The sequence below is a fragment of the Oreochromis aureus genome, linkage group 17 (genome assembly GCF_013358895.1).
Source record: "Oreochromis aureus strain Israel breed Guangdong linkage group 17, ZZ_aureus, whole genome shotgun sequence".
NCBI lineage: Eukaryota > Metazoa > Chordata > Actinopteri > Cichliformes > Cichlidae > Oreochromis > Oreochromis aureus.
The window spans coordinates 607,666-621,939 of NC_052958.1; the positions used below are offsets into that span (position 1 = coordinate 607,666).

The following is a 14,274-nucleotide window of genomic DNA, read 5'->3' on the forward strand; positions in this document are numbered from 1 at the left end:
GGAGTAACTGAGTGAAGTCGTGGCCATAATTGGACATGTGCAGGTCATTTTACCCGGACGCAGTGTGTGGTTCCGCTGATAACCTTCCGCTGTTCGCCCATGACGTCAGCTGGACGTAAACCCTAGGCTTATGCTCCGAAGACTCGCCGGCGCGGGGAGCTCCTTCCGCCGCCAGCCGCTCGTCAGCGTCACGGTCCTGCTGCTGCTCCTCGCTGGTACGTTACCGCATTGTTTAGTAAACCGGGAATGTCTTCGTTCATCGAGGATTGTACGAATGTAAAACGTTCAGAGATTTTAAAAACAGGGCGAACATTTCAGAAATGATTTAGTTTTCCAAATGAAGACCGAATATTAAGATGGAAATATGCTCGGTGTTCATTTTGTGTCCAAACTGGGCGCCGCGTGGAAGTGTGGAATAACTTTGACCTTTAACACGAGTGTCCTCGTTTCCTACAGAGTGCATACCTGCTGCAAATATCGGTAAATATGGTGCGTGTTACATAATCCCACTCGTGACGTAATGCACTGTGCTACACCTAACGGACATCTAGTGGCAGGAGGTGTCGCCATCATGACGTATCTGATGACAACTGTAAATCTCACGAATTCTCACTGTTGGAGGGTTTCGTGTAGTTGCGTTCCCGAGATGAAACACCAGCCCCGTGGCTGCTCCTCTCCCACTGCTGGGTGTGGAGTTCCTGTTAATAGCCTGGAGCACCCAGAGCTGAAAGCTAAAACCTGTACTTACAGTTTGAATGGACGTATGTAATGCTGTCCCTTATCCAAACTTAAGCAAAAATGTATATAATGTAACCATTTACGGCACAAGATATTAGAGGAAGGTAGAATTACTGTAAATGCAGAAAGTGTTTGCAGATGTGTGTGCCTGCTGTCTGTCTGTTGTTTATCTCTGTTACACGTTTACACATGCTGCTTGTTGGCCTTATCAAATATTGACATTCACACTCAAACCCAGGTTTTCCTGTGTCTCAGTGCTGAGGGACACAGCTTCCCTCCCTGACTTTAAATTCACTGACATAATTCATACTTTACAGTCTGATTAAACACTTGATGCACTTTACATTACAGTCCATAGTCACACAGTACTATAAAAAGAATTTCATTACCTATAACACATATAATGTTACACAAACGCATAATTTACAAGATGAATTTCAAGATGTATTAGAAGTGTGTGTGTGTGTGTGTGGTGTTTGATAGAGAGACATGGAATAGCTCCTGCAGCCACAAAACAGCTGATTCAAAAAGAATTCATACTAAATATTTAAATGCAGCCATGCTGGTGTTCAGGAGTATTTACCCACAGAACTTACCTTAAAACGGTTTAACTTATGAATCACAGCCAATAGATCCCATTCATACATATTTTTTGGGGTTAATAAAATAATCCAAATATGATAGTCCTCTTTTCTCTCTCTCTCTCTCTCTGTGTCTTCAGTGTGACTGTTATGGCTGTCCTCTTCAGACGTGGCCTTTTTGTGGCCCTGCATCATGCCCTCGGGCAGGGTAGCAGCTCAGTCTGCCACCCCGCATTGCCTGCTGCTCTTCTAGGTACCTGCTGCTCGTCTAGAGTAACCTGTTAGTTTAGGTGTAAAATCATCCATATAACCAATGTTGGCTGTGGTTCTTATTTAGTCAAATAAGCTGTGTGTTTCAATCAATCTAATGTAATCCAGTGCTTAAAAGCATACCGTATACATACTGTACATTATGACTAAAAATATCAACACACCTTAGTGCTAAGAGCTACATAAACCATGCATACAGCTGTGGCAGCTGCAATTACAAGCATTTATAAAGAGATGATAAGTAGGCTGCTGGAGTGCTTAGTGATTTTAATGTGTCAGGACCCGCTGATGGAAACGTCGTCTCCAGAACTGGGCTTGAATTAGAAAAGTACCGATCGTAAAGTAGAGCAGCGACTAGTGTGCTTGGATGGGTTTGAGCTAAATGATGACATGTTTAAGAACTCTGTTTAAGAGCCAGTGGTACTAGTTTCAGTCTTTATGCAAATGTGCTGTTTATAAGGTTGGAAACCTGCACCCAGGTGAGACTGAAGAAGTCACCTGATGATGATGATGATGAAAGGTTTCTCCCATTGAAAACATCCAGATGAACAGAATCAACCTTCTGGGATTGACTTGCCTGGATTATTGCGCGTGCATCAAGACATGTAAGAGACGGCTTGAACACACGAGGATATCTTGTAATGTTTTGTAATACAATGATGAGACGGTCTACAGAGGTGAGGTGTAGGGACTAAACAGCTGGTGCCAGGACAACAGCCTTTCTCTCAACGTCAGCAAAACAAAGAAGTTGATGTTGGACCAAAGAGAAGAACACCTGCCCATCCACATCAGCAGTGCTTAGGTTCAAAGCCATTTCAAGTTCCTCGACGGGAACATTATCAAGGACATCTCCTGGACTCTCGGACACTGTAGTCAGAGAGGCGTGTCAGCGCTTATACTTCCTAAAGGAGGCTTAGGAGGTTTGGCTTAAACGCCAGCATCTCCTCAACCCTCCGCAGAAGCACAATCAAGGGCCTACTAACAGGCTGCGCAACAGTTGTCAACAGCTGAATATCACTACAAAGAACGGCACGCGCCTCCCTGACATTAAAGACATCTGTGAGCAGTTTTCTACACTTTCTGAAAGTCTTGTATCTGTTTTCACAGGAGTTTTTGTTTTTCTGTTTAAGTCACTAGCACTGAGTTCATCTTTAAAAAAAGAATCTAACCCAAAGTGTGAACCAATATTGTGTCTACAGATGACGGTCAGCTTGGTAAAGAACCAGTTTTAAGGTATTGATGCACTTTGTATTAGCAGTGTGTCAGAAACGCTGAGGTAAACCAAATCACACAAGATCTCTGCTGAAAATCACTGACAAGCTCTCATTAAATAAAGGTTCATGAAGTAGGCGTCATGGACGAGAAATCTGAATGTGAAATATTTGGTTCAATTGTCATTAGTAATGATGTGTAACAGTGTATCTACAGCCATCTGTCGAACACCATGGGGCAGGCTGTGTCATAGTTTGGGGCGGTTTGTCGGCTTGTGGTGTTTGGCGGTCTTGTTAAAGCTAACGGAATAATGAAGGCAGGAAAGTACTGTCAGATTATAATCCCCATCAAATATCTTTTGAAAAGCTTCTGGCTGGATACAGTCCAAGTCTTCAGCACGACTGTGATCTCAAACACACGATGGAACATTATTGGTCACTACAAAGGAGTCTGGGGTCACGTAATCAAAGGGATTCAACATCCAGAAAGCCTCGTAATGTCCTTTAATAAGTGTAGAGACGGGTTCCTGAAGACTGCGTAAAGACATTAGCTGCCTAAGAGAGTTAAAGGGGGTCGCACTCTGTGCACGTTGCTTCTGTCATATATGATGTATTTCATTTATGTTTGCATGTTTCAATAAGTCATTGCACCGAGTTTTGCACAGTTCTTTGCTTAAGTTAACATTTCTGTAATAATGGTGTTTATGAAAGTCTGAATTATAGTGTAATAGCCTTGTGAGGCAGACCTGCTCATGTTCTGATAACCCCTCTCAGAGACCAGAGAATTTACAGCTCATATGTACATGAATGTTTAAGGCTGTAAGCGACTGTTAAATTGTAGCAATCACTGACGTTTGTCTGTGTTCAGAGTTCAAAATCTGTCATTAGAAGATGCTGCCTGTGGTTGCTCTCGTACTGTAGCAGTCTGACATTCTCTGTATGGTCATCAGGTCATCTCATCTGAGACTCTGTGTTCGTTTGTAACTTTGTGTTTCACCCTCTGTCTGCTACTCTTCATACAGCCCAGTCCTTGGTTGCAACCCTGCTAAGGGGTGTTTGGTTCTAGTGCTGGGTGGAATACGTTTCTCCAACATCCATGTCGGGCTTCAATCTGCTGCATCTAATAACCAAGAGTCAGCCTGTAGCTCTGAGGTCCTGCAGTCTTCCCTCAGGTCCACTGATTGGGTGCTGTGTGCCTGCTCTGCTTTGCCTCACTAAAACTTTAACACTCCTGGTGTGTCAGCCTGACTTTACAATTTTCCAGTTTTTTGCACTGATAGATGTTTGACAAACACAGACTTGGTGCCAGTTTGTGTTTTCCAGTAAACTTGCATCCTGTAAAAGCTGCTTCGTGTGTTGCCAGGTCCTAGATTTGGCTGAAAAATGAGTACAACCACTGTAACTCGTCTTTAGTCTCTGACCTGCTAGTCTAACAGATAAATGATTCACCGCTTGGCTTTCTTGCAGCTTGCATGCACTGAGTGATTTTGTTTGTGATGATGTTGCACCACATCCTGCTCGTAGATTCTTGCAGTCTGAAATGGTGCCAGTGTGTGTTTTGTTTTTCTGGACCGCCAGCTTTACCAACATGCACATATTTTCTCTGTCAACCCAGAGAAGCATCTCAGTAAAAAAACTTGCAGCTTTCCTTCAGTTCATACATAAATACAGAGCTTCTCGGGTGGATATGATCCATTTGTAGAAATACGTTTGGAACATTTTGATTGTTGAGGTGTAAACAATCCAGTTTGATTCATCTCAACTGTAGTTTGCAACTGTAATGTTTTTGTATTGTAGTATAATCTGTTTTTTATTGATCCACCTGCTCTTAGATGTACTCATTTTGTTTATATTCATATGACAGTGCGCAGTGTAGTTAATACTTGTTGCTCTCTGTGCCTGCGCCCTCAGGAGCATGTAGGACTAAAAAGACATGGCCGCTGAGGTTCACACAGGAGGAGCTGAGACAGCGCCTCACACCAATGCAGTACCATGTGACCCAGGAAAGAGGAACTGAGAGGTACAAAGAACTACTGCAACAGGGCTCGCAAAATATGATAGCCCGACGGGCGGGGCTGAGATAGATTTTGGTCGCCCGACCGGAGATATCGCTAGCCCCGGGACGTCGGGCTAGCGATTTTGCAAGCCCTGTGCAAGTTACTCTTTCAAAATAAACCACTGAGGTTCATTATATAAAAAAATGTGACCTGGTCGATGTAATCATAGAAGTTACTCTGGAGGCCGTACTTTAACCCGTTCAATATTTGAAACTAAATCGTGCAACTGTCAGCTTATAGTTGCTGCTAGCTGACAGATTATTGCTTACATCATTTATGGTGATGTTTTACTACTTGATCTAAATTATTACCAGATAAAATCATTCAGCTTATTGTTCAGTTACATGAACAGGAGTGGGATCAGTTTTATTTACACAGTGCCAAATCCCAACAACAGTGGCCTCAAGGCGCTGAAAGGTCTGAGGTGTGAAAATGAACTGAACTCATGAAGTTTTACTAATGCGTTCTTTTCCACAGCGCCTTCAGTGGAGAGTTCACATATCGTACAGATGAAGGGACCTACACCTGTGTTGTCTGTGGGTCCCCCCTGTTCAGGTAAGACTGCCCTGCTGTTTGTTGTTGTGTGTGACTGTTAGCTCAGTGCTTCAGTGCTGCCGTGTGCATACGTACCCGCCTGCTGGCCCTCAGCCTCTGTACACATGGACCCGTGGGATAAAGGTGAAATCATAGCAGATTTTCAGAAGCGTTGACCTCTGGTCAACCTGATCTGAGAGTTTCAGTAGATGTAACTTTGGCACTAATGTGAAAATCCCAGGTGACTTCCTTCTTCAGTTGTGACATTCACAAGAATTTCTGAAAACTTGACCTCTGACCTTGAACTTGAGGTCGCCAGTACGCCATCAGCTTTTGATGGCTGAGGGGTAAAAACGTAAAGGTCGATAGAATGATTGACAGTAGGAGACGTAGCACGCCACTACAATTTAAAATAAAATGGTGAATTAGACATAAACCAGTATTTTTCTTCATGACATTTTTTGTTTTCTTTTATAGTTCCAACTCTAAATTTGACTCTGGATCAGGTAAGTTAAACTTCACATTTTAAAAATGTAAAATATTATTTGAATGTACTGTATGTAAATCCATGTGTGTCGAGCTCTTACTGGGTCTTCAAACTGAACAAAGCTTTGACTCTGATAATGTACACCATGCAGGAAACAAGCTGAATGTGGGACACTGTCAACAACAGGCACAAGCATAGCCACAGGAGTTTCTGACATGTTTATCATTCTTTTGTAAATGTTGGAGCAACTTTTATAAACACATCAATAACAATAAGGTGTGGTCCAACACTTCTGTTATTATAGTGTATTTCCAGTAGACGTGTGAGAACTAAAATCCAAACAAGATGAATATTTTTACAGCTGCATCAGCTGAACAGAAAGAATTCAACTGTGCATCAACACAATCATATGTGGCTGTAGTGTGTAGGATTTCATGTAAAAGTGATGGTCATTACACTTGGCTGATTGTCTCTCAGCACACATGGTTTTGTTGTGTGTAGTAAAGTTTTCAGGTTCATGAATATGAAAATAAATATTGTTAAATCAGCTTTTGACTGAAAGCTCTGAGCTGGTTTGGTAGAAAACAAGTTTCACTTAATGTAAACAAACAACAAACTCTGTAAAAAAAAGATTCACAGTAACTCTGACAGACAAACGTAGCTACAATGTTACAAATGATGATGCAGTGTATCATTTCTGCTAACCTTACTTGTAACTAGACGACATGATGCTGTCATGGTTACAGGTTGGCCATCCTTCAGCGACCTCATGAAGGAGGAATCCATTACTAAGGCTGATGACTTCTCCTATGGAATGCACAGAGTAGAGGCTACTTGCAGTCAGGTACGCCATAAACTCGTCATCAACAGTTGTTGTTTACTCTTTTACTACGAGGTCGTCAGCCTGTCACAGGGCTAACACACACACACACACACACACACACACACACACACACACACACAGCCATTCACTGTCACACCTGTGGGCAGTTTAGAATCACCAGGTAACCTAACCCCACTAACTGCATGTGTTTGGACTGTGGGAGGAAGCCACACAAACAAGGGGACAAAATGCAAACTCCACACAGTAGCTGTTAGCCCCAGGTGCTACCCACTGGCCTGCCCCCATGTTTTTTTTGTTTGTTTGTAGTTTATTTATTTATTTTTAAAGCACTAAAGTGGATGAAACTTAAATGTATTCATGCACTGAATCATTTCAGGCTGTATTACTGTTACTGATTGCTGTTTTCCAATTAGACAGAAACATATCATTGGCTTCCTCTCAGCTCAACATGTTTGCCAAGATTCAGTATGACTCACAAAAACGTGACTCACACCACTCATGTTTCTATGTTTCACTAATTGTTACTTTCACTGTGACCCAGGCTCAACAAAATGTAGCTGAATGGTTGTTTTTTAGAAAGCATAACATTTGCCACTGGATCAGAATCAGACTGCTTTCAAACAGTCGCTGTTCTTGGCGACTGAATTTTCACCAAAGGGATGCAAATAAAGTGATGTGGAGAATATTTTTGACATTTATCAGGATCAGGAGTAAATCTCTTCCTTTTTGCTTCAGTGTGGAGCTCATCTGGGACACCTGTTTGATGATGGTCCGAGACCCACAGGGAAGCGATACTGCATCAATTCTGCCTCACTGGCATTTCAGCCTAAAGAGACCGCGTCCTCTGCCTCCAGGGGTGAAGCTGAGGGTGGAGCTGCCAGTAGCTCTGCGAGCGATGAGAAGACTGAGCTCTGAAGGAAAAACAGAGGAAAGAAGGAAAAAAGCCCCTGAGATTAGGCAGGTCTATTCTGACTTACTGTGTAAGAAAGAGGTGATTATATTTTGAAATGAAGTTGTTCAGAATTCAGCCACTGACCAAATATTCTCTGTGAACAGTCATGCGAAAAGGAAGTTGTGTATTTCTTTTTGAGATACAGATAAGGAAAAGATTATAGAAGAAAAATAAGCTGTTCAATGATTTAGTGATGCAGACAGGAACACACTTCATTTAAAGTTGTTCTTGTTTTTCTCACTTATTAAAATTTGGTTAATGGATTGACTTTGGATTTAAAAAAAACAAACTGCTGTCGTCTCATTCTGTCACACCAACCCTCTGCATGTCTTCCTCCTCTACATTCATCAATCTTCACTATGGTCTTCCTCTTTGCCTCCTGCCTGCACCATCCCTCCTCTGCCCGTCCTGCTCAGTCCCAGGAAAAAAACCCAGCATTCATTCCTCTTGTCTTTAGCACATACCTCCACCTTTGTGGGCTCTCGCCTGCCTGCTCCCTGCTCTCAGTACAGATCCCAACTATTGCAGTCCATGGAGACTTCTGTCTGACCTCATCTGTCGACCTCTCCGTCACCCCCACCATGAACCTGTCGTCATGCACTTCCTCTCTTGTGTGTTCTCTAGATCTACAGCTCTTTCTGACCTTCTCTGTATTTTTTCATCAACACTGTCAAACGTCACACCTGTGGCGCTCTCTCTCCGCATGAACCCGGGCTGCTGCTCACTGATTGTTCCTGGATTCAAAAACGTGTTCCTGTATGTTCATGGTATGGCTGATCAGCGTCATCCCTACAGCTGCGCACATCATCCACCCAAAACCTTTCATTTCTGTGTCTGTGTGTTTGTGTTTGCTGAATTAAATATGATCTGGTTTGTAGGTGTGTACACACAAACATGTAGAAATTGTTATATTGTCACTTTGAAATGATTAGATTTTATTACCATATATTTTTGAAGACATGGTTGCACACTCTTAACTGATTATATTTTATTAATGATATATACATTTGCTCCTTCTTTAGCTCTCTACCTTGAGAAATATTTGCAGTTTTTGGTCACAGTGTGAATTAAAATATTTAACTGGTGAATAAAAACTATCCAGGACTATGACTTGCTGCTTGTATATGTCAAACTGTAACTCGGTAGTTAATCTTCCCAAGGGACCACAAGGCAAAACGAGCCGATTGTTAAGGGCAGTGAGCTGAACGCTGCTTGATATGAGTTTTATCTTCTAGTATCACAAAGAGCAACAAAGGTTTCTTCTGGTAAGAGTAGATGTTATGATTAGGCAATGAAAGTGTGAAGCAGGTATAGCAAAACCCAACATTATGTCACTATTAATTGCTTTTGTGAACATTATCTAAACTTTATACAAAGTGTTATTACCATCTATCAGTACCTGTTATCTTTTTGTAGTCTAATTACTTCAGTTGCCTTGAAGATTCACCGTATGTCTGAACCTGCTGAGGTGAACAGTTGGTGGAGCAGTCCACCCGTTTGGACAAAAGCTGTACGGTCATGGCCAAATAGGCTGTTGTAGTTGTTTGTACTCACCTTGCTAGAACTAGACTAGACCCTCTTTTGCCTTCAGAAGTGCCTTAATTCTTCATGGAATTGCTTCAACATTACTGGAAACACTGGTCAGAGATTGTGGCCCATATTAACATAGTAACATCACACAGATGCTGTAGATTTGTTAGCCGTACATCACTGATGCAAATCTGTTGGAACCCATTTAAAAGGTGCTCTTTTGGGTCGAGATTTGGTGACTTTGGAACCCATCTAAGTCCACTGCACTCACTGTCATGTTCAAGAAACCAGTTTGAGATGAGCTTTATCCACACTAATCATTTGATGTCTACTTCTAGCAGGACAGCATATCATAAAGAGATGAACTTAGTAAGCAACAACACTCAGGGAGGCTGTGGTGTTAAAATAAATAGCTGTGAACTCTGAGATCCAATCTTCTTTAAGACAACGGGATGGAAAACTGTTGTGCACAAAACGTTTATACTGGGTCCTCCTTTCTCCCCCCTCTCTTTCTGGATGTCACATCTTCTGAGATGACTTGTAGCTTCGACCATTGTCACATCCACTCACCATTGTTGAGCCAGACCCCATCATCCTCTCTCTTTATGTCCTTCCTTTAACCTGATTTAAAACATAAATCAAACTTTAAAAGCACTAAATTACATTTTATTCTTGGTCTGCGTACCAAAAGTCCTTTAGCAAGAAACTAAACCCCATTTTGCTCTCATGCATCCGATCCATCGGAGTGTGAATGTTAGCTGCACTAACACTTAAAGCATAGAAGAAAGTGCTGCTGTGAATGTGGCATAAAGTGCTATGAGATCTCTGGGAGAGTAGAAAAGCTCTATATAAGACTGAATTTACCAGAGCTCACCTTTGCTTCATAACAGGTTTGTACTGGAATGAACTTGCTCCCACGTAACCTTTGCTTTAGTCTGGCAGTGCATGCCTCAGGACTTATTAAGACAGTTAGCAGCATGATTCTTCACTTAGTATGTAAGTGATGACGTACAGTCTCAGAAAAGCACACTGATGTATCTAGACAGCAGTGGTTTGTGAATTTGGTAGCAATATTCTGTTGAACCAGAACCAGGAGCATTTTCACTGCTCAAAATAGCTCCTAAGTGCCCGTCTAATCACTCACACTGCAAAAATCAAAGATATATTCTGGCATTAAGAGATACATCTTTGGCAACTTGGGAACTAAACTGCAAGATGAAACAACAGAAGACAAACATCAGGTCAATTAAACTCCTGGAATATTGATGTGGTTTGTTAAGTAGCACAGCGATTTGTTATTGAGTTTCAGCAGCTGTGGTATTAATGAAATTAACAATAGACGGACAGAAGGGGTGACAATGAGACATCCTCCAAAACAGGAATGGGTGAAGGTCACTGACATTTTCCCCTCCTCATCTTTTCCAAGTGTTTTCACACTATTTTTGCATCTGGCTGGGTCAGTGACACTACTGGTAGCTTGACAGGATATTCAGATCACAGAGAGATTCCACAGGTAGTCCAGCTCTTCCAGGATGGCACATCAATACGTGCCATTGCCAGACAATTTGAAGCCAACAGAACCACACAGTCTACAGAAAGCAGAGATGAAATTCTGAGGCCGCCTAAGTGAAGGAATTAATTTTATTTTCCATTGAAATTTGATGTATTTTCAAAGTGTTCCTTTAACTTTTTTAAACAGTCTATTTAAAAATAAAATCAATCTCATTCTGAATCTTTACCTTTGAATTAGTGTTAAACTAGTTACATTCATTGAATTTAATTTACACTGGGGTGGCTGCAGCAGGTCATCTAACTGAAAGGTCGGAGGTTTGGGGAACATACTGAATCTTAGACAGGAGGTATTTAGTTGCAGGAAAAAGTGCTTGTGTGAATGGGTGAACGAGGCATGTTGAATAAAGCACTTTGCATGCTCAAGTAGTCATAAAATGCTATAAAAGAACTGAACTGTTATGTCTATAACTTCTGTTCCCTGAAGGAGAGGAACAAACGTGCCCCCATGTGTCCAGGCTGAAGTCTTTAAGGTGATCTGTGATATACTCAGGGGTGCACATAAGTGGTCCGCAGGTGCGCATTTGCTGTCAAAAGACGCGCACCAGATAAGAAGTTGCAGCGCGCGTTTGCGTACATATAAAAGGCGCTGTTTTTGTCTGCTCGAGTGGGATTTTCACTGCATATTCTGCACCACATCTCTGTGCGTTCGTCATTTGTTTGAAGCCAGCTCACCTCCTGCAACCACTTTTCCGAGAATACGCGCTTCTTTTGCGGTTCGGACTCCTTCTGACATTTCTTTGGAGGTGGAGGAACACCAAAGTAATTGCTTAAAGGAGCTTGCTTCTTCAACATCTTTAGGAGTTCTAAACAAATGTCTGTCCTCCTCTAGAAAATCTTATGTATGCAAACGCGCGTTGCAACTTCTTATCTGGTGCGCGTCTTTTATTTTGACAGCGAATGCGCACCTGCGGACCACTTATGTGCACCCCTGGATATAGGTAAACCTGTGACCTGTGATGACAGATCTGCATGTCATCACAGTCATCCCTCAGTTTGGTAGCTGCTCTTCACCAAGCAGAGCAGGGAAACCTTGTGCTCTACTACATTCCTTTCCTTTAGGGAACAGAAGTTATAGACTTAACTGTTCGATCACTTTCAGTTGATTCACTATATTGTACATCACATATAGTATGGGACATATATAGACCTCCCACAGACCAGACACTAAGGTTGCCATTCTCACATCTTGGGGCAAAGCGAGACCTTTGGTGCTGTAGACGAATAAGCTTCTGTAATCCAGTGGGAGAGTGAGTCTCTGTTTAGACAGAGCTCTACCTCGGGCTGGATTTGCAAGGCAGGTCACACATTGCACATTCTGAGTGTGGTCAATGTAGGTATGTAGCACATGCAACAGACACACACAGTGGAAACTCCTCTGCTCCTCAGATGCAAAAGGAGAAAAGCAAAAGCTCAGAAGCTCAAATTCCATAGAGCTATAAGCTGCAGGAATAACCCTGGGTAAATATGCAGTGTTCAGGCACAATAGAACCCTGAGGTCAAGAGAACTGTGTTCCAGAGGGATGCTTAGACAAAGCATGAAGGTCAACAGACACATGAAGGTCACCCACTCACTCTGCAGAAACCAAAGTGAGAAGCAATGCAGTCTTATATGAAAGAAATGTCATATTCACAGAATCCATGAGTTCAAAGAGCGGGGGCCACAAAGGGCATCCAGCACCAAAGTCAAGGCCCATGAAGGGACGCTGGACCTAGCCCCTTACAAAATATGTATGGCAAGGACATGTGCACCTGGTGTCACCTCATCAAAGCCAATATGACGAGGATATGTAGCTGCTAAGAGAAGGTCTGGCCTCAGGGTCAGATGGCCTGGAGCATGAGCAGCTCTTAGAGGCAGAAAACAAACACTGCACCATAACAACAGGGAGTGAGACAGCTTTAACAGAGGAAAGGAGCGCGTCCCTACCTGTTTATGTAAAAGACTGCTGTTGAAGACAACACCATGCAAAACAACACCCTCTCAGTCCAAGACCCTGGTGCAGGAGCCTGGACTCCCTCCAGGGACATCCAAGATCCGGTTACCCTCAGCCTCCCCCTGAGGTGACGTGATGCACACAGGCTGTGAGAGAGTGTCCACCACCATCTTTAACAGTCTGAGTGGCACTAAGCGATCGTTGATGCCATTGTGCCCAGTAACCATAACATTGTTTGGAAATGCCATCTGTGTCCCAGTTGAAACTGAGCGAGGCAGCAATAAAACGCGGCCCCTCTGTGGTCCGACTAATGTGTCCAGTCACAAATCGAAGAAAGAGATCTGGTGACTTGGGGTTAGTGAGCTCTTTTTAAAGTTCACTAAGAAACCCAGTGCCCGAATGTGTAACAGAACCAGCAAATGCAGGAATGCAAACCTCAGAAACTGCCTGGAGCTCAGGTGTCTAGCCATGTTAGATTGTCCTGTGGACCAAACACATTCAAAAGCTGTCTGACTGTTAGAACTGGAACGTTCGTAGATATTTGTTCAAGACTTGCAGGGCCCAAAGAACCTTCAGGATTGACTGTTTGCGGGCCAAAATCACACCTGCATGCCTCTAGTGTTTCCATACAGGCGGCATCTTGAAACTGTCATCACCAGCAAAAGCTTTTGTACGAAGTATTAAATCAATTTCAGTAGGCGTGTTTTAAACTTTTTACAAACGTGTGTCATTTCTCATTATTACACTTAATTTATGGACATCTATTGTTTGATTTCTTTGCATCCGTGGATTGGATGGGTTGTTACCAACCAACTCTGGTGAGAATTTAATATTAATAGCTCCTTTAGTAATATATTTACTTAAAAAACTGGTGATGCATTCAATACTTATTGCGGAACAAAAATGAAATATAGTGGGAACACTTGACATGGTCACCTGAACATTTAACACACCCCAATTCCATCCATTCTCACAGCTAGGAGGACTGAGGCTTCTTCGTCCTGGGTGTTGGATCCTGCCAGGGCCCTGAAGGTGGGCCTTTGCTCTAAGCCGACTGGCATAGAACTCGACCTGGAGGCTGCGCTCTTATTGGTGGCGCACCCACAGCGGTGGCAGTGGGTGCCACTCTCTTATAAAATGAATTTAATACATGGAAAAAAATTTGAACAAGTGAAGCATCGTGAATACCTGAATGCACCGTACAAGTACTATATAAAGAAGTCTCGGTCGTCGGTCGTTGTGTCCTTGGGCAAGACACTTCACCTACTGCCTACTGGTGTTGGCCAGAGGGGCCGATGGCGCGATATGGCAGCCTCGCTTCTGTCAGTCTGCCCCAGGGCAGCTGTGGCTACAACAGTAGCTTGCCTTCACCGGTGTATGAATGTGAGAGTGAATGAATAGTGGTATTGTAAAGTGCTTTGAGGGGTCCCGAAAAGCGCTATATAAATGCAATCCATGATTATTATTATTATTATTATTATTATTATTATTAAATATTCAGACCCTGAGAATCATTTTTTATATTTCCATCTCAATTCAGAATTTGCTTTGGGGGTTTTGAATTAAT

At 42.6% G+C, this 14,274-nt stretch overlaps 1 protein-coding gene across 4 annotated transcripts; it reads left to right on the forward strand.

Moving 5' to 3' along the window:
- The first annotated feature begins 19 nt into the window (after nt 1-19).
- Nucleotides 20-8,778, forward strand: msrb3 (methionine sulfoxide reductase B3). Of its 4 annotated transcripts, none has more exons than XM_039601162.1 (7): nt 60-215; nt 3,823-3,972; nt 4,712-4,820; nt 5,335-5,412; nt 5,869-5,897; nt 6,625-6,722; nt 7,458-8,778. In XM_039601162.1, the coding sequence occupies exons 2-7, from the start codon at nt 3,897-3,899 to the stop codon at nt 7,635-7,637; spliced, it is 570 nt and encodes a 189-aa protein (XP_039457096.1). In that variant the 5' UTR covers nt 60-215; nt 3,823-3,896; the 3' UTR covers nt 7,638-8,778. The 4 variants fall into 4 exon arrangements, with proteins under 4 accessions (XP_039457095.1, XP_039457096.1, XP_031610836.1 ...); XM_031754976.2 differs by lacking the exon at nt 3,823-3,972 and adding an exon at nt 1,460-1,572 and having other exon boundaries at nt 100-215; XM_039601163.1 differs by lacking the exon at nt 60-215 and adding an exon at nt 1,470-1,572.
- Nucleotides 8,779-14,274: the final 5,496 nt, after the last annotated feature.

What these genes read in the sequence shown, in the direction of transcription:
- msrb3 (XM_031754976.2), top strand. Translation starts at nt 1,470, where the DNA reads ATGGCTGTCCTCTTCAGACGTGGCCTTTTTGTGGCCCTGCATCATGCC. An exon ending in ATTGCCTGCTGCTCTTCTAG is followed by an intron (nt 1,573 to 4,711) that starts GTACCTGCTGCT and finishes CTGCGCCCTCAG; the next exon opens with GAGCATGTAGGACTAAAAAG. An exon ending in TGTGGGTCCCCCCTGTTCAG is followed by an intron (nt 5,413 to 5,868) that starts GTAAGACTGCCC and finishes TTTCTTTTATAG; the next exon opens with TTCCAACTCTAAATTTGACT.